Source organism: Calonectris borealis, chromosome 1, assembly GCF_964195595.1.
Source record: "Calonectris borealis chromosome 1, bCalBor7.hap1.2, whole genome shotgun sequence".
NCBI lineage: Eukaryota > Metazoa > Chordata > Aves > Procellariiformes > Procellariidae > Calonectris > Calonectris borealis.
In genome coordinates, this window is record NC_134312.1 from 174100198 (window position 1) to 174122730 (window position 22533).

Here is a 22533-nt window from a genome sequence, read left to right on the forward strand (position 1 = left end):
TCACTGACACTTTCCAGACACTCCCTCGCAGACTATTCGAAAAGGATTTAATTTGCTTTTCACATTATCTCGTCTGGCTTCAAACCTGTTTAAGGTGAAGAATGTGGAAAAAATGTTCCCGACTTTGAACATGAACTCGGGTAAAAGGGAGGGGAAAAACCTGGGGGAAAAACAAACAAACAAACAAACAAGTGGGCAGCAAAGCATAAATGATGTGACAAGACTTTTCAGTACACCGCAAAGCTATTTCCCTGTCTGCTTCTGTGAGCAGCAGAACGGTCCCGCCGCTGGCTGCCTATAGGTTTGTGGCCTCTGTCCCCAAAACCTCCTCACCGCCACAACTCCACCTCCCCACAACCCCCGTGATACCTCCATGAAGAGCCCGGGATGGTTGAGAGCCACCCAGTTGACGCATGTCAGCCAAGACATCTAACAGCCAAGCCTGGATCCATCTCTATTTATCAAAAGCTTTCAATGTGGGCATTGATTTGGGCCTTTTCTGTCCACTCAGCATTTTCACAGAACCCCCAGGATCATAGTTATTTTGAGATTTCCACATCTCTGCCAGGTTAAGTGGATGTTAGCCAACAAAAGCCTGACAGACAGAGACAATGCAATCACAGAAGCCTTTTGCTTAGAGGAAAGAAGAAAAAACAGGTTTCAAAGATATTTCCCGAGTCAATGGGGAACACCCCGTATTTCACGCATCCTGGAGGACGTGCAAATTCTTTTGGTGAAAATATTTAGTTTGTACAAAATCTGAAGCAAAAATTATGTTTGATGGTGCACTGATGTCACAGAGGAAGCGCAAGAGCCACGTTAAAATAAATGGCCACAACATAAATGCTGAGTTTGCTGGGGTTTGTCTGCCAGACATTGCACAGAAAAGGTAAGTCTTCATATTTCATCCAGGAGTTTCTGGATTTTTCCACGGGGAAAGGCAAGTAGCATAGACTTACCATACCTGCTCGTAGATTCAAAAAAGAAAGAGAGTTACAAAATCAGAAAGCAAACAGTAAAAGACACAGAGAAGGAGAACTAGAGAGAAACCATTGCTTTCCTGTTGAAGGCAGGCAGGTAAAATTCAAAGTGGAGTCAGAGTCAGTTAGGAGAAGAAGTCAGTGTTAACAACCGGTATTTCTTTACTGCTTTGCTATTTATTAGCAAAGAAGAAGAGAAAAGGCAATTTCCCTGAACACAACAGGAGTCAGACAGCAATAAGCAACAGCCTGGCTCATCAGAAAGCAATTCCCTATCATGGGAAAGTTTGTTTTCTCAGCAGTTGTTCCTTTATAAGAGAGAATAGTGCCATGACCTCTAAAAAATTGCAAGACTCAGCAACGGCCATGAATATTCAGTGGCTCTGTGGTCATAGCGCTTGTGCTGGATGAAGAAAACTCAGGGGTTCATAGTGCTCTGTGGGTTCCCTCATACTGCACCTCTGAGTCTGCTAGCGCTGCTGGGATCTGCCTCTGCATTTTCGCCCATCGATGTAGACCTAAAATGTTCCTACTTGAAGTCTCACTGAAAGCCCTTTGCAAATTTGCTTTAAATAATTAGTACTTTTCTATTCAAAATTTTTTTCTCCGTTTCAGATTTTTTTAAAATGTGGCATTTCTCTACTTACAGCTCCAGCCCTCTTTCTTCACCAGAGGAACTCTCTAGGCTTTTCTGGGGACTACATCCCTGGACTTGGGTCTAGCTTTATGCCGTCTCTCCTGTTTTCAGACACCTGCACACCTTTGCTCAATAATGCCAAACAGGACCTCTGCGTGTCACTCCTTAACACCTAGACAGAAGTGGCAGCAGGGAGAGGCTGACCAAATGGGGTGGAAATGGAGGAAGAGGGTGAGGTAGATGCTGTTCACTATGTGAGTTAGAGATCCCTAAGCAAACGCCATGAGCAGCCCAATTTTTCACGTAGAATTGCACACATTTTCAGCACAAGTAGCAATTTTGACCCATGTAAAAGCTCTTTTGGTTTGTTTTTGCCTTTTGCTTTCTTTTTTTCCTGGGGCATAAAAAGACGGAAATTCTCATCATAGTTTTTTAATACCTTAAATGAAAGTTTCACCATCTCTTTATCTGCACTCCTTATATGAACATGTCATGCAGTGATTTGCTTGTGTCAGGTTTGAGGTCAAGCTAAAACAACACTTCTCTAAAAATAAGCAACAAAGAATTTTTGCAATTACAAACACATTTTCCCTTCTCTTTCCCTCAGACAATACATTCTCCATTGCAGCTATCCTGTAATGTATTTTCACAGCTAAAAAAGATTATTTGTTGGGATGATCATTATTTTGCTATTTGTGAGATCTACAAAGATTTTTCTGACAATGAACTTTAAATAAAACTTTTAAATAGAGAAGAAAAACAAACAAATGAATTATCAAACCCTGGAATTACACTGCACAACAACACCCAAAACCATTTTGAGGAAGCGATCAGCCAACATGCGGTGAGCTTTACTTATTAATGAGGTAATGGCTTTGCGAGCAGAGAATTTACTTTCAAGAATAAGCAGTCAACTTGGGAGCATATCAGCCATGAGAGGATATGCTTCCTTTAGGTTATTGTTGTAACTCATCTTTATATGAAGAGAACCAGGCAGCATTAAGTGGATATGACAGAGGTTAGCTGAGTTGAATGGCTGTGGGCTTGCAGAGCTTTTTTTCCCAGTTAACCATGTTTTTCAAGGGGATGTTGGCAGTGCCGATTGTATCCAGGAATGTTTGGATTTGCACAGCGAAGAGGCATCTGGGCCTGTACTGCAGGCAGATACACACTGGGAAAATGCAGTTGTGTTTAGTGAATAGATTAGTTGAGTAAAGACAGATGGCAATGAATGGACTAACAGCGTTTTTTTTCTTTTTTAGTAATGAAGAAATTATAGATTTCTCCATTCCTTGAGAGGTTTCCTCCTACACCCATGAAGCCACCACGACTCCTCTTTTCTAAGTCTCCGTTCAGCACGACATGCATGAATCTGTGCACGACAGCTGCACCCCACTCATGTCTTATCGCCGGAGTGTCTTCGGCAACAGTCTTTCCAAACAGCTGGCAGAAGATTTCCACCAGCAGAGAGGCTGAGCTGGAAATTTAGGCTAGAGGCTCTTTATAGAGTCTTCATTACTCACTAAATATTTTACTAAAGTCAGGCATTTCTCCTCCAGAAAGACTGTCAAGTGGGTTTAACCTCTACTACTCCATGGAGGACACCACCGAGCCATTTAAGCAATGAGTAATTTGAGAAAGACACTTCACATAGCTCATGGACATCGGTGAGCTATTCCCATTAACAGAGGGAGTCCATACCTAAGCACGGTTGTCATCTTTTCCAGCTGCAGGATAAAAGATAGCCTGGGTACATCTGAGGATACTAATCCATACATTAACTGCACAGCGTTTACACATTGTAAAGAAGTCAGCTGTTCTTTCCACAGGTGCAAGCCCTCCGCAAGACTTAGTGAGATGCTGTGTGACAAATTTGGGCAGCACAGATGTTTACTTTGCCTGAAAGTCAACCAGCCAAATAAACAAAAGCATCCCATTGCCCCATAGAGTTGTTTTTATTATAGCTGTCTTCTCTACCTTGAGGGAGATTCCCAGTACCATGTGCTAGGCAGTGCTAAGAAAAAGACTAGCAAGGGAGAGCCTTTACGAGACAATGGCTTTAAATAGCCAAGAATTGTCATCATTTTATTTAAAAAAGAAAAAAGAAAAAATACCTATCATCTCAGTCAAAAGAAAAGCAATGTTTAAAGGAAAGCAACAACTCTGCAACAGTACCTCAAGGGAAATCCAAAGAATGGAGAGGAGTCCCTGGGCCATGGTGAAAATCACTGTGCCCTTGTGATGAGAAACGAGCAAAAATTCTCTCTGCTGGAGTACCACGGTCCACTGAGATAGTCATAGCAATACAAAAATACATTTGAATAGAGACTAACAACCTGATGATTTTAGACATAATGAAAACCAATACTACCTTAGGGAGTCTACAAGAGAAACAGAAAGACTCTGGCTCAGCGTTGTCACTGAGCCTGATTCACAGGGTGCAAAACTGAAAGGTTTTAACAGAAACAACTAAGTGCGCTTGTTTAATATTGCAAGTACTGCAACTTTACCCTGACTCATTTCCAAAACATCTTATACGTTGGTGAATACTATCATATTCTATATTTATTATATTACAAACAGAGCCAATACAATCTTGCATATTATTCCACTGTTCTGATTTATGATTTCAAATCTTTCAAATCTTGAGTTACAGTAGAGCACATGGGGCCATCACAATCCAGTTGTGGGATTCTCCTGCTTTTCTGCAATGAGATGGTCCAGCCCTGACCTACAAACCTGAATCTCTAGATGCTAAAATAACTTCATAAACATGTATCAGGGGAAACTACCCCCACTGCCTGGTACCAGAAAGTAATTTTCAACATGCCATAATCTTGCCAAATCATTTTGAATGTATTTGGCCTTTTTTCGCAGATTGTGTGCTCCTCAGAAATACAGTATTTAAATCATGCCACTCATAGTTAATTCATATCACCTTGAAAATATATACAGCAGTTAACGACTAAAACCACACTGAGTTGTAAGAATTTTACTGCAAATATCTCAGGAGAGGTACTATGCAGTGTAGACAGGATGGAGAGGGAAGAGTGGGTCAACTGCTTCAAAAGAGATGCAAGGGATCCCAGTGAACATCATATACACCATCAAATAATAGGGGAGATATAAAAAATTAAATGCAGGGATTCATACTTAACATAACCTGCAGAAGCAGATTAGAATAATTAAAATAATAATAATAGCATTTATATACATTCTTAATGAATTAAGGGCCTCTCTCTACCAAGTCCATTTGCAATATTAGACATAAAGCTCATGGGTGACTTAACAAGCTACTCATAAGAAAGCATAAAATACAGCAGCATTTACTGCATTAAGACACAGTAACCTACTTAACATATAATTTAGGACATAGCAAATTAAAAGGTATTTCTTGAAGGAAATTTTGCAGAATAGGTTGCCATGGTAACTAATAAAAATCACTGCCTATTGTTAAACTTAGTACTTATCAACTTATTAAAGATAAAACAAAAAACCATTTTAGGTAACCAATGTACTCTGTGATTAACAGCTGGAAAATTAAAATGCATAGGAAAATTGCTAATTGTTGTTTCAATTCATAGCTCACTTCATGTTTGGAAATAAGTAACACGAACAAAAGTTAAAAAAAAAAGATAAGCTATTGTAGAGAGAAATTTTCACTTTTTCCAGGCTTTTTTCTAACTTTCAAAGAAATGGACTGATTTGGATTGATTTCCTGTTTCACCTCAAGCTGCTAAAGTTCAGAGCTCTTGGAAAATCATCAAACATGTCCTTCCAAAGTCGGTCTGTTTTGAAATTAATGAAAGATCAGATCCTTTCTGACAAATACACTTCCATCAGTTTCTACGATAGATGCTCTTATTGCTTACGAAGAAAATAAAAGTAGGCTCATTTTTAGAAGCAGCTGCTGCCCTTTAATGTGGGACAATAGGGAACAGAAAAGCTTTTCTTTGTTTTAATATGGAGCTCCCAACTTCACTATCTTTGTAATGTGCACGAAACAATTCTACAAGTGTGAATTTTTTAGGAAAGAGCATTTAAACATTTCCTGAAATTGTTTCCATGACATCATACTTGAAGAATGAATCTCACAAAGTGACTAAAAAAAGTCTTCATTATTTTCATTGCCCAATTTGAAAAGCAAGCGATAAAATCAAAGAACAAGTATTTTATTTTTAATATACGTTTATTGTCCATTATCCCTAATATAGCAAATAAATAAATTTGAATTATTGGGTTAATTAATTCCCTAATGTTGAGAAACAGTCACTGCCCTTCACTTTCAAAGACGACAGGAAGCAAGCTGAGGATTTGGCTCAGGCATTTCACTAACATAGCACGAGAAAAAGACAAAAATATATTTATGCACATATCTAGAGTTTACTGAGTCATAGCTCTGATGTAATTTGTCACCTGACTACATTTTGGAAAGAAAACGTTAAGTCTGATGTACACAGAGATAGAATTGAGCATTAGAAGGCAGGTAGAGGGAATATAGGCTTTATAAAATATGCTTTAGTAAAACTCTAAATACTGCATCTCACTATCACATCTGAAAAAATAATTTGTATTGGCTTTCTGGAAGAAAAACTGGAAGAACTTTAAGAAGAGGCTAATCATGGATGTCTCAGGATTTCCTTTTCAGACTATTTTGGGGCAAGATCTTTAATGACCTGGAAAACAGAATATATTCAATTTGAGCACAATGATACATATTTTGGAGGGGTATTCTCCTGACCTCAGCTAACGATGGGGAATAATGACTGACTGTTCTTAGAAAACTCAGATCAGCGCAGGACACGACTGCATTACAAAGAGGCAGGGAGGGGGAGCTGTGAGAAAACTGAATACACGATGTAGGTCTTAACTAGATAGAAATATGATAAGCACCCATCTGTACTTCTATGGAGTGAAAAGGACCTAATGCATAGGTATCTCATATCCAAATTCAGCCGAGAAGCTGAATTTTTATAACATGTCATAGAAATAGATTAGGAAAGATCAAGAGCATTGCCAGTGTCTTTAATCCCCCCAGCATCAGGGAATCTGCTTTGTAAAGCTCCCCTTTTCTCCTAGCGTGTCCCACATATTGGCAAAACCCCAGTCATCCTGCTTGGGAAAGGGTCTCTCCCAGTCCCAAGAGCGACAATCCAGCCAGTCCTGTGAGCGATCAAGGCACACAAACCTGGGACCTGCAAAATATACAAATGCCATTAGAAGGACCAACGCACCCCACTCATGCCAGTAGTTGTGGCCAAACTACCATGTCTCAGAAATCATCAAGAGAGGGAAGAAATTAATTCTGGTCTTACCAAACAGCTACTCCCCACCCCTTCACACCCCAAAAGGTCATGTTAAGGCAAAATAAGTATTCAAATCAACACTCCTTTCACCCCCTGCAAGATGTCAACAAATCAGACACAAAGGGATTTGGGCCACGATTATCTTTTTCTATGCCCAGGAACTGCTCTATTTTCTGCCATACACACTCCTCCATACATCTCTGAAAGTCCATCTTGTCTCTACTGCCATGTTTGGAAAACTAGCTCAGACCTCATTCTTCAAATGGTCAGAAATCTTGTTCTGATTTCCAGTCTAACTTTATGACCCGTGTACAACACTTTGATCTCATGCCAGTACTTCCTCTCAACTTGAAAAGATTTTGTCTTTTTTACCACCTTCCCTCTCCTGAATGCATTTATACATGAATCATCATATTCTCTTTCAACCCTTTGCTAGGCCAAACAAATCTAGAAGCAATGGGACAAAGTCATGCACAGAGCATTTTGAATGATTAAAAATAATTAATGTGAGAGTCAGACAGCGTCACATGGCATCTACATGTAATATAACAAGCGCGTAAGATCTATAACGAGTTGCATTTTGAATACAATTTGGAAGACTTAGTCTGCTCCTCTTCTATTTATTAGGATTCTAAGTGTATGCAAAGGAAATACAATTGATGATTATCTGAATTCAATCTAAAAGCAAAACAAAGCTCAATCTCAACAAATTAGACTGGTAGCAAATAAAATAGAAACTGGTATGTTCACCTAATTGAATATTATACTGAGCTATGAAAGCAGTTCATTAACTCCAGTAAAGTTTCTCAGCATAAAAAAGGCAATTAAGTATAGTGTCATTTTAAAGAAAAATCTTTAAACTCATTCACTAAATATATTTAAGTGGTATTTATGGAAAAGAACATGACCTTTTATTAAATAGTCTTAATGCATTTAACCTGAGCAGATGAGATTTGTGCTGGCTGACAAGATTTTTGAGGGTAAAGAAGAGGTGAAAAGAAGGTAATTACATCGTGTCAAAAAATGTATAGCAGTTTGAATTAATGGATGTAGTCTTGTAAAATTATTTTAATATTAAATATTGCCATAAGTGGTCAGTACACTCTGTGAGCCTCTTTGGGCCTGGATTTCTGATCCATGGCTTCTGAGTTCAGGAACAGATCAGAGCATGCAGGGACAACAGAGAACTCAAAGTTTGGATGCACTTTGCAAGAAAATGTCCAGGTACCCTGGTCAGTTCATAACCAAACTCGAAAGACTGAATCAATTGTAGTCCTCAAACATAACAACAGCTGAAGCCAACTCAGAGAAGAACAAAGATTTCAGCTTTTTAGGACTCTCTCCTTTTTCTTCTCCACTTCCTCCATTTTAATTAAAAATTAATTAAAAGGCATATCTAACTCTTTAATCATTGTATGGGTCTGCAAAGCCAGAGGCATTGCTTCAAATGCCACAAGGGAGGCAAGGTCAAATCTACAAAGAGCTTGGATATGAAACCTCAGAGAAAATCCACCATCTAAGCAAGAAAGTATCAATTACAGATAGTCTAAAGCCAACATTGTTTTCATGAAACAGAAAAACCTCTCAGTATTTTTCAGATAAAAATCTCCAAAATTCAGCTCTTTCATTGCTCTACTGCCAGTGGGTCAGCTACTCTTGTCGCTGAATCAGTCCCAAATAAATTCTTCAGAGAAAGGCCTGTAGAAACGATGTCTTTGATTGAAATACAAAAAGAGGGGTTTATCACAGCGTCAAAAATAAGAAACTAAACCTATGATACCCTCTGTTGATGTAAATAGTTTTGCATCCAGTTGTCCGCCATGTTACACAAGCCATATTTCCATCACACAGTCCTCCAGTAGAGTGACGTTTTCACCAAACTGGTTATAACCTCTTAGAAAGAGGAATTAAATGTATCTGTCAGAAAACGCCAAAAAATTGTTTTGCGTTGTGTCATTATCCTTTAAATTCTAATTTTTTTAACAATCAAAGGCACAGCTCAAAGTATGATAAGGGAAGTAGTTTTTAATGACTACAACCAGTGAAGCTGAAAGCTGCCTTTCTCTATTCCGGGCCCAGCCCTTTCCTGCTCTGATCTGCCTTCATTCAAATTCCTGCCGTCAGCATATACCATCACACTCATCGCAGTCTCACCTAAACCAAGACACTCATCACAGTACCACCTAAAAACAGGAGGCAACCCTTCACAGAGTTCCCCATATTTTTGCTCTTCTTGGGGATGGGATAGAAGTGATGAATAGCTCCCCTGCTGAACAGTTCATGGTTGTACTTCCTTTACTTGAAATTTCTGTTCCTCCAGTACCCAATTTAGACAGCCAAAAGGTCAAAACATACTGCTCCCCGGGAATCTCCGACAGCAGAGGTGCCTTCTGCTGAAAATACGCAGTTTCCATTGCGTGGTGGCAGACAGATATACAGCTGATGGAAATTCGGGAACCTCCGAAAATGTTTTGCATTTAAAAGAGGTGATTTCTGAAACCTACAACTTGACTGAGTTCCCCTCAGCGTACTGCATGCAGAGAAGGAACCCGAACCCTGGGTGGATCTGTAAAGTGCTGCTCAAGCAGGGCTGAAGGAAAGAAGTAATAACTTAAGTACCAAGTCACGCGTGGGCTGGCTGCCAAAGAGATATCACTCCTGCTGCCAGCAACGCGACTGGCAGTAGATAATCGCTGAGCCAGCCTGGCAGTGCGGTAAGGAAGCGAGGAGACTGCCACATTTCGCTCTGCGGTGCGGCTGCGAGAAGCCCAAGGCTTGCTGCTTGACAAGCAAAACGCCACAGTTAATTACTGACATTACTGGGAGAGGCTGATAGAGGCTGAACATCAGGTTTCTTCCTGTTTCAGCTGTCAGCAATGCAAAAATCTGACTTTAGTGCCGGAACATGAGCATGGAGAAGATAAAACCAGCAGCCACGGTATGGGAGTATGTCCAACCCTCTTGGCCAGAACCACCAGGGAAGAAAATGCACCGGGAAGTGCTGTTCTGCTCAGAAAAGTGACTAGGTGAACACATCAAATTCTGCCCAATGCAACCCACGGGGCAAACCTCTACGGGCAGAAAGAAGAGAGTCCATACTCCAACACTGGGGGAAGTGGGACAGCAGAACTTGCTCGGCATTTATCCGTCCTGACAGTTATCTGCCCAGTCTTGTATTGAAAAGCTGGTAGATGAAAGCCATTTCTACCCATTATGGCCTGTAAGTGTTGAACCAGGTCTCAGAGGCTCAGGCTTTAATATCTGGGCAGAGAAAAGAAACAAACACTACTCCTTCTTATCTGACCCAATATATTAGAGAGGGACTTGTCTGGCAAGAGATTTGAGTCTCAAAACCTTCTACCACTGCTGGAGATGATCTATTGCAGCGCAATTTCCCATCCCCACAGCGAGTGTCCTCCTCACAGAACAACAGCATGCCAAAGAGGAAAATGTTTAGATCTCAGCCGAACTTAGAATCTAAGATTAAACAGAAACATTTATCATCCATCTAAGCATTCTCCTCACAGTTTGGTTAGTTGAATACTGAAGCTTAACATCTGATGGGTGTTACAAATATGTCTGGAAACTTTAAAACTTGAGTCGTGATGTGGAAAATAATAACCAGTACAGCTACACAGATCCATGTTACAAGGTAGAAAATACTGCCCACAGACTCCTTTTAAAAGTAGTGAGGGATCACAAACCCATCACTCGAAAGTCCAGGACCAGCAGATTGTCTGAGATTCATTTTATAATTTTATAATTTAAGAAAGAATTCAACCTTGGCATTTCTTTTGGTGAAGCAAACATCTATCAAGGGCTCTTCACACTCTATTAGCTGAATAAATGCCAGTTAATTTTTTATTGAACTATCTGGTTTGCTGTCATTGTTTTCTTGCTTTAAGGACAAAAAAAGGTCACCTGTTTTATAAAAATTACCATTTAATTAGACAGCTTGAAATCAGAGGCTTCTAGAACATCACAAAAGAGATTTCTAGTCCAACAAAATAGGTGAGCACTCAACATCTTCACAGAATCACAGCATATTGTTTTCATCACTTCTTAAATCTCCAGCTACTTTTTCTCAAGCTTCCAAAAAAACCCTGGTGATACCTGTACGCCTGTACAAGACTTCTACGGCACCTATACAAAAACTTAAAGTAGAGATAAGAATTACACGGTAATTTCCTCTGCACCATGCATACATCCCCAGCTGAGGCAAACCAGCGCAGTTCTGCTCACATCAATAGAGCTAATTTTTCTAACGCTGTCCAGCAGCGTAGCCGTTAGCGTTTAGCTCAGTCAGGGTTATCACTTCACAGCCTCGCTAATGGGCCTTGCTGATCCGAGTCATATTCCTGTTCTGACTGGCCAGTAAGGAAGTAAATCTCCAGTGGTGCAGGCTCTCCTTTCACGCAAGCCACTGGAGTTTATTGAAGAGCAGAACATACCCGCGGGTTGCATGGGGAAATCTTTTTCTCAGGCTAGAGAACGGCAGTGCTGTTGCAAAGAGCCCGTTCCGTCATGGGAGGCAGGAGACGGGCAGATGACTCCCAGGCTCGCTTTCCTTGAGCGCTCTGCTTAAAACCAATCAGGCTCTGTGGGAATCGGAGAGTTGCAGTCGATCTACGTGCATGAGAACAGCATTATAAATGCATCTGTTTTGCTGCCTCAGCACGAAGCCTGATCGGAAGATAAATATATTTGCTGAACAGTATAACCATTGTTGTTACCATGGAAAAAAACAGTGAAGCAGGACTGATGAGAGAAAAAAAACCCACTACTTTGACTGTGAAAATCAGTGAATGTAAATATCTGCTACTTGGGGGACTGGACCCAGGAACATTTTTGCCCTTGTCTATTGATACTTTTATGGACATACTCCCAAGCTCATAGCCTTGAGACACCGAAGCGAAGGATTCAAATGCTCTCTAGTGCTAGGTGAAGGGATGATTTGGTTTACAAACTTAATGAAATTAGCACCTTCAGTTAGTATTTTATACACAATTCAGTCTTATGAACAATTCATGATCTGGCAAGGAGATTAGGATCAAAAGATGATTATGTAAACAGTGTTTCTGAATAGGCAGGTTCCTTGGCTTCGAGTCCAAGATGTCATAGAGAAATAGGATTTAAGAGAACATAAGTCTGTATGATACCAAGAACACGCTATGTGATAACACTGTATATCTTCAAAGTGCCATAGGGAATAATCAAAGAGAGCATTAGCGTAATGAGGGTAAATGGATTGTGTAGCCTGTATATCCCCTCGTTTAGCACCTACTCATCTTTCCAGTATCAAACTGGTGTTTATCTGCTCACTTTAGCACTACCATCATGAGAAGCAGCAGATGAAATGAAAAAGATTAGTGATGGTGAAACCAAGGTGGTTGGTGTAACACAGAATGTTCTGGATAACCTAAATACCTTCGTACATTGAAGGGATGACCTTCAGTCCAGCATCGCCTTTCTTTTACTGCTGAGTTGACACTGAGGGAGAGGGAACACAAAATCTCAAGGTTTGCAGGTGTTAAACATGCTATGAACTATCATGGGCAATAGAAAACTCCAAAGAATACCGAGTCCACCAGTCAAAAGCCAAAACCATCCAATTATCCCAATAGCAAAGGGCAAAGAAGTGATTTGTCACTTTTTTTACTTGCTGAGGCCCGAAAGTACTTGTAAGCATTCAAATTGTTGGTAGAAATGCATGCTCATTTGCAACATGAATTTTGCATAAAATATGCTGACTAGCATAGCTCGTGACTGCCATTCTGCAGCGTGCCGCGCTGGATGGCCACGGTTTATTAACAGATGGTAGCTGTGCCTAGCGGAAGGCTGCTCGCTTACTGACTTGTTCCATTGCAACCAATGGGGTTTTCCTAAACTGCTTTGGGATTTTCCTCCGATTTGTGCAGACAGGAGTACACTGGTACAACCCCTGGCATTAATAATGAGGTGCAGCACATATATATCTCATAAATGCAATAGTTACCTCAGTATGAATTAATTTTACTTAAAATGAAGTATCACATGCAAGTAAAACTAACGTTTCTCTGCAGAAGTCTTGTTTACATGGGCATCAAAAGACAGTAATTGTTATCGTTACAGAGCTGGAGTTTGATGAAAGGCTGCAAGTTGGACCCTTCCTATCAATACCTGCCAAACACAGCAGGAACTAACTGTATTTTTGCAGCTGACACTTCATGCTTGAGAAATAACAATGGAATGTGATCTTGTCCCCTTGTCAACCGAGGCATGTCAGCATGGGAATCTCTTACAGGTGCTTCCCCAAGACAGGAAAATTAGCAGAACCACACAGGAATTCAGGCACGGTCATTCCCACAAAGGCACTTCAATGCCTTACTAATTATGCCAGAAGATTTATGCAGCAAAATTCCCTTGTGGACATAAGCTCTTATTTGAATCTATGCATTACGCAAATAAATTCTTATAGAGCTTCTGATTTTTTAATGCTCTTAAAGATTATTTCCCCTCTGTTCTAGATATTCTCCTGGGAGAGTTTTGTGTTGCAATTCACTGAGAGAGGGCCAGTCTATCCACGGTATCCTCCCATGGAGGTAATCTTGCATTTTCTGACTGATGTGAGCAATAAGGCTTTATGTACACGTATAAGAAATAAAACTAAAAAAAAAAAAAATGGGGACTGTATCAAAGTCATATGTACAATCTAAGAGAGAAAAAGAAAAAAAAGAGTTAATCAAGTGCTAAGAGCCTAAATCCAGTTAAATTAATGAAAATAAAATCATTATAAGCTAGAAAGCTCATTAAAATAAAATAGCTAAAAATAAAATTAACATTTTTAAGAGTGCTAATTAACCACTAGAACAACTTACGTTGACATGTGGTAGATTTTCCATCATTTGCATTCTTCAGCTCTACACAGGGCTTCTTTCCAACAAAGAACACAGTTGTTCACACAGAAGTTTGTGTTCAATACAGGAATTATTGGGTGAGAGGTTCTGATCTTCGTAGGATATAGGCAGATAAAACGATGGCAGTGGCCTCATCTGACCCTGAAATCTGTGAATTTCCATCCCAGAAGGGCCGTATGCAATTGATGCACCAATAAATGGCAGATCTGGTTGACTGCCTGGGGGCAAAAGAAAATTGCAGTTCAGGGAATCAGAAACACTGGCTCTGGCACAGCTGCTTGCAAAAGGCCGTGTAAGGTGGCGAGCTGTGCTGACCACAGGCCTGCTCTCACGAGGTTGTGTTTGTGAACTGTCCATTCAGCAGCCCTGGCTTTTTCTTTCTTTCTTCTATTACGATTAATAAAGAGAATCTGTGTGTACACACACCCTTGTGCATACTTTTTTTTTTTTTTTTTTTTTTAAAGTGCTTTGGTTCTTTGTACAATGTTGACTGTTAAGGCAAACCCATAGAAGCCAATAATGCTCATAGCATCTCTTTCGAGTGTTTGTTGCCTATCGCAGCTACTGAATTGGCAAGTTTGTTTCCAGTAGGTTGAACCAATTAAAAAAATTCTTCAGCTTTAATAAACTGATACCCTACCGCTCACCCTAGAACACTCCTTTTGTGAGCAAGTGCTCTACATCATCCTCCTATGTTGTTTTATGTCGGTGCCCCTAGCTCCCAAGAAGCATGGAGCTAAAATGAAAATGCTGAAGCGTTTCCAGCATGAAGCTGCTCTTTCATGTAATTATGCCTGCTGCTAATAGCCTTCCATCAGAGCCACGGCACAAGTTTTGCTAATCCATTACAAATGATTGGTTGGAATTTAAAACACTGCTTGCAAGCGCACCGGTTTTCACTCAGTGAAAATTGTCAGATTTCAAACCCTTTTACCCTCCGTAAAAAGGTGGGCCATGTTACAACAGCTATTACCTAAGGGAAACGTTGAACTTATCACTTGGACCCTCCTCGGGGTTCGCCTGTGAGGTGCTTTCCTGAAAATAATGAGACAAGTTCTGCCCATTTCTGGAGCGTGAGCTCCAAATTCAGACACCAGGCTGTGACAAAGGGTTTGCTCATAAATCTCGCCACTAACCAGCATTGCCTGCAGTGCTGCAGCTTGCATGAAGAGATGAATGCATAGGTAATTGAGCTTGAAATTTCTGACAAATCTTCTATAAAAAAAATTCTTAAAGAAATCTCAACAAAACGAAGGGCACATGCAATACCTTGACTTTCACTCCAAGATGCTTGTTTGTTCTTATGTATTAGAAAAATCCCACAGTAAGTTCACACTGAAAGTTACAGAAAACATTTTCTATTTTTGAAGTGCCACTTTATTTAAACATTGCCCTCTACCAGAGCCGCTACCCATAGACCACTCAGTTCCAAAGCCATATTCAAACATACATTCAATTAATTAGCTGATAATTAAGCCTAAATATAGGGTAGATGAAGCATTTAGCATTTAGCTAGATGAAGCATTTAGCTGAATCAGAGTTTCTCAGATATTTTCGAAAGAATTCAGTCAGCATTAAGACAGGTAAACGTAGGGATGTAAAAAATGCAGGTGTCTAGGTGTGAGCCAGGGTCCACATGCCTGTTAAAGTCAGCGAAGCTTAGGCAGCCAAGCACCTCACCCGACAGCAGACACCTATTCGCTGGCCCACGAAATCGCACCTTCGCTGTCTGCAGGGAGTTGAGCTTGATTCAGATGCTTGCTCGCAAATCGCTGCTGCCCTTTCAGACGCTCTGAAGCATCCCACGAGACCTGCACCAGCAGCTGCATGAGCATCTCCCAGACTTGCACCAGATCCCCCCCAAGCCCTGGGTGGATGTCCTAGACACTCGACAACATCCCAAGCAGCACCAGACATCCAAGAGTAAAGAACGGAGCTGAGCCCTAAATCCACCCAGATTTTAATAGCAGTGCAGAGGCCTAGCTCACCTGTAGACACCTGCATTTAAGGGTTTTAACCTTAAACAGCGTGTCTGAAGCTGAACGGAGGGAGAGCAATTGGTTCTTCTTCCTTGAACAGCATCTTAAATAAATAAATAATCAATCCAGCAAAATACACAAAAAACCTCCACTAGAAATCAACTAGTTTATTTGTCTTCTGAGAAAGTGTTCTCTTTACTTCTCTCCCTGCTCAGTATTGGCTTAAGTAGCAGTTACTCAACCAACCGGCAGACAAAAATCAAACGAGACTGCTCAGATTCAGTTGCACGTCGCACCTCCACGATGCCAGGTGGGGAGAAAGGCCCAAGATTAAGAGAAAGTTCTCTCTACAACTCTCGTTACATTGCAACTTCAGTATCATTTAGCAAACGCGACCCTTTTTATACAAGATTACAACCATGGAAAGGGCTTTTTATTGTCCGAGTTGCACTTACACACTGCCATCTTGTGTTGCTAGCAGATAATCGGTTTTGCTGAACTTCAGAGCCCAACACGCTCCAAATACTTCAGCAAGGATCAAAATACACAGATACAAATTACAGATTTGTAAGGTGGGTTTCTCTGCCTGTTCCCCTCCAGGGGAAGGAGAGGAGGAAGGAGTTTTCGTTGCTAACGTTTGCCAACTCGAATTAGGAAACGCAGGTTTGAAGGAGCCTTGCTTAAACCAGGCCTTTAACAAGGGTGAGAAACTCCACTTCAACTCTGCATGAGTTTCAGTTTCAGCTCTTTGAGTCCCACTAAATCCGAAATTCCACTCGCTGTTTGCTCACGGGCAAGCAATTCGGTACAAGCTAATGAAATAACCCAGTTTTTCGCAGACATGTCATGGGAAAATGAAATTGGAGCCCGCGTGGAAATACTTGACACCATTTAGGAAAAGCCAGCCTGGCTCAGAGCGCGTCACTCCTGGCTGCAGGACTCCCGGCAGGCAGCTCCAGCAGCATCACAGACCGCAGGTTGCTGAGTTTTCTTCTCTCCCTCCATTCTTCACCCCCAGGCGATTTCCATGCCCAAACGATTCCCAGGGGCAGGGCAACATGACTGGGCTCAAGATGCAAAAGATGGCATGGCCATCCCCGACAGCTTTGCTGTGTAACACAACGCTGGGAGAAGGGAAATCATGGATAGGCTAGGATAAATCCATTGATGCCTTGGAGGTTGAGAAACTTTGAACTGTGACAAAAAATTTTTGTCTCCCTCAGTGTATTTCAGGGCTGGTGATGGGGATTGTGGGGATCTGGAATTTATTGGGGGAGGGGGGCAGTTGTTCATAGTCTGATGCTGCCTACCATAAAAGGAGGCTGAAAACCAGACAGTGTAGAGGGGCATCCACACCATCTCAGTGAGGTACGTGCCTTAACCAAGAGCCAGATCTGCACAGCACCTAATTTGGGTTCCTATTCTGAATAGCTCTCAGGGAAGCAACCTTCTTCCACAAGCAGCAGAGAGGACCCCAGGGAGCTGTGTGAGCAGGCAGTGTGAATATCCCTCCATAGTCTGTATTTGAGGACTGGGGTCTTCATACGCTGGAGTTCTCACCTGCGGTCTACCCTGTCATTACTTACCACAATAGTGGGAACCAAATGAAATATCCTTACCGGTCCACTTCATAGGAGACACTTCAACCGAATACCAAAAGCCAAGGCCAAGTCACAAAGCTGGTTGAACAAGAAGCTTGGCAGCTTTGGGTTGATGGGGCATTTTAGATTTTTATTTTGGTTTTAGAGCAAAATTTGAAAATAATGTTTGGCACTTTGTAATTCAGCATTTATTAGCAAGGAGTTCCTTGGCGCAAGGCAGAACCCATCTGTTCAGGGGAAAGATCAATAAACCGAAGCAGAACAGGAGACAGGCAGGGTTACAAGCAGGAGAAGTTACAGGAGGCCCACACAGATGGAGTTCTCCCACTACACTGAAACAGCATGATCTTCCCTTGCTGCCCACAGCTATTGCAGCCACGATCTCTCTCCCCAGTCTGTTAGCGCTCTCATCTGTCCCTGAGATCCCGAGAGGAAGGAGCACCCTAAACTGCTTTGGCACCCTCATTGCAGCTCCACATGGTGCCATGTACAAGCTCAAACTCAGAGCCCCACTGCCCTCCTACACCTCCCAGCTGTCCTCTTCCTCGGTTTCATCCACAAAATTCTCCCCCAAATTCCTCTGATCCACATACCATGTTTTCTTTGCTGCCTCCAAGGACGCGGACACAGAAGGGTACATAACTAGGCATGAAAGGATTTGGGAGCCTCTGCTGAAAAACACATAGTGCAATTCCAGCTGTGTTTTCAGAAGGAGCAGAACCCAACCCAGAATATTTTCAGCACCTCACTTCTAGCCACAGCAGAGAAATTTTGGGGAACTTCCACCTCTTCCAATTGTCGTGCTTCAGGAATGAGCATACAGGACAAAGAATCAGTCTCGCCACTTGCATTAAATGCTGAAGGGAAAGAGCATGAGGAGCTTGACCGAAGAACTATACACAAAATTTGACGTCTACTGTAAAGGAAAAGAGAAAAGCAAGAACTATCGTTCTTGCACATATTTAGGTGGACATCTTAATCCTTTCATAAAAAATATTTTTCCAAGATTAAATGCAAGCAATTTTATATTTCAGCAAATCACCTTAGACACATTTAGCTGGATAGAAAGAAAAAAATAGTCTAATAAATGCAACATCAGAAATTTTATTTACAAATATACTGTAATTCAACAACCATTCTCCACTCAGTTTGTGGAGGAAAAAGTGATAGTTACATTTTCCAAACGGGAAAAGAGAACTCCTCCCCTTAAATGGATTCCACAGAATATTATGCCAACACCACTGAGCAAACAGATTATTCTTTCTATTTGAGTTTCAAAAAAGCATGTAATTTTAGAAACCAGCATATGGAAAGCAAACACATTTGTGTGCATTTAAATGCAGCTTCATATTAACCTAGAGAATTCACTTTCAGTATATGTCAAAAATAAAGACAGCAATTGCAAATATATATTTATATTAGCTATTTCTCTAATGCTCATTTCAAGAGCTTAGAAACAAAATACCCTCTTCATATACCATTGGAAAGTCAACTAGTTGATTATACGCCTCAAAAATATTTTGAAGTTATTACTGAAAATATACTTATTCTCCCTTGTGCTCTCAGTACTTGAAGCTGAAAAAATGAAAGCATTTTCCCCAGATATTTCCTTACTGCAATTACTTTCTTATAAATAAAAATAGTTATATGAAGAATACAATGCATTGCTACGAAGACTAGACAAGCAAGAGTTACTCTTAGAAAAAACACACATACACACAATATATATTTATAGATCTACATCAGCAGCAATCACCTCTTCTTTTATCTGCAACAGTGGTTTCATATCTTCATTTGCTTCACATGGAGGTTGGTTGTCCAGCTGTTAGAGAGAGACAGAAGAAATTGTAATTAAAGTCCAGCTACTGAAGAAGCTTAGTGACAAAAATTAAAACTTCCAAGTTAAAAATAGTCAGATAATGATATTTCCAATACCTATTGAAAATGGTAACACAAATGAAGGTATACATTCTGAATCTAGCAATCCAAATTTAATGAACAATACAAATTTGAGTTTAATCCAATTATCGCACTGCAAGTATTTCAGGCCAAGTAATACTCCACAGAACATGCACCTTACCGAGTTTCTAAGAATTATTTTTAGTATTAGCATAGAGACAGGGTGACACTTTTTCTAAATTTACCCTTCAATAATCAGATTAAAATTTGCTAAATAACCGTAACAATATTAAAAAAAGAACTTTTTAATCCTCTCTCTGTATATATTTGTGGGCATCTGCCAATACACTGGTGTTTCGCTATAACGTTCCAAGTTTAAACCACAAAATTAACATAAAAATGTGCAGAAATATCACACCATAAAATTACACAGTGAATATTAATAATCATACAGTTTATCAAACCTTTTAGCCAATATGTTCACGTTCCAAACTAACAAATAATTAGCCAGGCTGATGTCAAATGCCAACTGCAAACAAAGTAATCTGCATTACAGACCAGTGCTGTGCTGTCAGTATATTTTCATTGCAGTAGTCCCATAGCTGTTTTTTTAATTATTCAAATAGCTAATTTCAATTACTAATCACTAATTTAAATACTTTTTTCTGTACCTACAAGTTCTTACAATTCCTGATTTACTCATATCTAATACAATTGTATTTTGAGGTGCCCACTGGCCCAAGCAGATGCAGTCTGAAGGGAAGGGAATAGAACCGTTTCTCACAGATCAACTCTGCTTCTGAAAGGCACTGCTGTGACTTTATGGGCTGTAATGTCAAAGAAAGACTAAATAGCAATTTATCCACGATAAAATTTTTGGTTACTTCCATCACCAAATTCCTGAATACTGTCTTGGCAGGGAATAATAAAAAACAGGATTTTTTTTTTCAGTATCAAACTTATCCAACTCATCCAGCAATTTTGCCCCTAAAAGAAAAGATAAAGATAAAATAACGTGAGTGGGCTCCAGACTGAATCTCCCAGACGTTTGGGTGCTTCAAATAGGAACACAGTCACTTCAGTGTAATCTCATCATCAGCAAGGAGATAAATTCTCCAAACGTTTAGCTCTAAGAAATATGACCCAGTGCTCTGGATCACGTCCAGATGAAAGGGGGTGATTCTCTTCCTCCTCCCACGGATCACAGTGGCATCCTTACACCTAACATTAGCCTCTGTGAATGCACTGTTAGCATCAAGGAGAGGTGTGGGGTTTTCTGGTTTTAGCTTGGGCACCACACAATCATTTCTGTGGTGCAGGCAGCTCTTCCTCTTCCTGGAAGCCAAAAAGAGCCTGAAAGCAGCAAGAGCATCAGGTGCAGAGCTTCTCGTTTTCTGAGCTAGGCTTCTCAGCCAGCAGATGCCCAAGTCCTGTTCAAGTGTTGTAGCATGAGTATCCTGTTCCCTTCAGTGCCTTCTGGTCCACCATGAGAAAAATGTGCCGGGCTCATGAAGAAATGTGGACATGTTTCCCGGGAATTAATTCAGAAATGCTTTCCCTTAGCTGAATTTTAGCATTCTAGAGAATTCCATATTTGCCACATAAAAATAGAGCCATATAAAACTCCCAAGACTTGTCAAAATTAGGAGGTTGTCTACCATCATCTATGACAGCAGAAAAAAACAACTCAACATCATTATTCAAAGCCTTAACATCATGCTCCATTAAATCAGAATTCTGCAAACCATAATAAAGGAAAAAAATTATACTGCACCTTTTAATTAAGATCTGTAAGTAAATCAATTCCTCCTGAACTTGTACCTAAATGAATAACCAATCACAGACCTATAATTCAAATAATAGCAGCATCGCAAAAAGAAACCAGCATTTGTGCCACCTGCACAGGATAAACTAATAGCTTTCCAGCTATGCGTTAAGATTGAATTAAATACATATTCAGATCAGTTTTTTAAAAAATGTAGACATTTTTTCAAAAAGCTTCCCTGTTATCAAGACAAGCCTGTTCAGCAACTGACAACTCCTTGACACCACTTTCTGAGATCTATGAAGAAAGCAGGATGACTATACCGCGTTGTCTGCTTGAGGCTGCTTAATAACAAGGTGGCAAAATCAGCTACCACCAAGTTAAAAGTTAGGAATGACTACCCTACAAAAGACAGAAACTGGCAATCAAACCTTGCTGAACCTATTCTCTAAGACACCAACTTAAAGCTAAGCGTGAAAGCTATCAAGTGGCTCAGCTGTGCAAACACTTGAGGTTTTACAGTACAAAGAACAACTATGGTCATGCACACTGCAATTGGATTGCCTTACTTTTAAATCTGATATAGCAGTCGTTGCAGAAGAGTTTGTTGTTTCGGATCCTAACTTCAGCTCCAGAGCGGGATCCCCCAAGGTCGCATCCGCAGGCAACACACTGTATGACAGATAAATAATTAGCAACTCCTTACAAAATATTAAGAAACAAAAATGCTGTTCAAAAGCAGCTTGGATTAAGCTCAACAAAGCTTGAATCATAAACCCACAATCACTAGAAGCAAATGTATAACAATTAGTAGATCAAAACGCAACCAACTCTGAGAAAGTATTATAAGGCGACAACTGGACAACAAATAGCAGAGATACACCAACTAAGCAAACACGGAGCAGACGGTTTTTAGAGGTTAGTTCATTAAATCTAATTTGAACTTCAGTTTCTCTGAAAACTAAAACTGGCTCGACATGAAAAAGATTTGTTCTCTAGACGGCAAGAGCAATTTTGGCACAGAACACCTGGGTGTGCTACTTGCAGATTTCCATGCGGCATGTATGCTGCTGGTGTCCTCTGCCCTTTGGCACGCAAAGCAGCAAATACTCAGGCACCCCCAATTTCCTGGGTTTGCATCATAGAAACAAGTTCTTATTTGAAGAGAAGGGGCCGATCTAATTTTTCTTGAATAAACACATGAATGAAAGGCTTGATAGCTATCATGCTAACATGAAACTATTTAACTATGGTGGCTGAACACATCATCTTTGCTATGAATATGAACCACCTCTGGAAGGACTGTAACCCAAAGCGTAACACTCTCCTTACTCAATTTACGAAGCAAAGTACTCAGCTGACTACGGAAGGACAGATAGTTTGCCTGCTTAAATGAATCATGAATCTTTTGGATGGCAGTCTGTTCAACAGCTCGTTAATCTTCAGAAACTGAAAAACAGAAATTCTTAT

The 22533-nt window shown here is 40.4% G+C and overlaps 1 protein-coding gene across 1 annotated transcript in view; it reads right to left on the reverse strand.

Annotated features, from left to right (window-relative positions):
- Nucleotides 1–18483: 18483 nt before the first annotated feature.
- The window catches only part of LMO7 (LIM domain 7), a 126381-nt gene continuing 122331 nt past the window's right edge, over nt 18484–22533 (reverse strand). Inside the window, exons 32-33 of the mRNA XM_075138915.1 lie at nt 21633–21735; nt 18484–19221 (exon numbers count right to left, since the gene is read on the reverse strand). Coding sequence (XP_074995016.1) covers nt 19199–19221; nt 21633–21735 — 126 coding nt within the window. The 3' untranslated portion in view covers nt 18484–19198. The remainder of the gene's footprint in view (nt 19222–21632; nt 21736–22533) is intronic.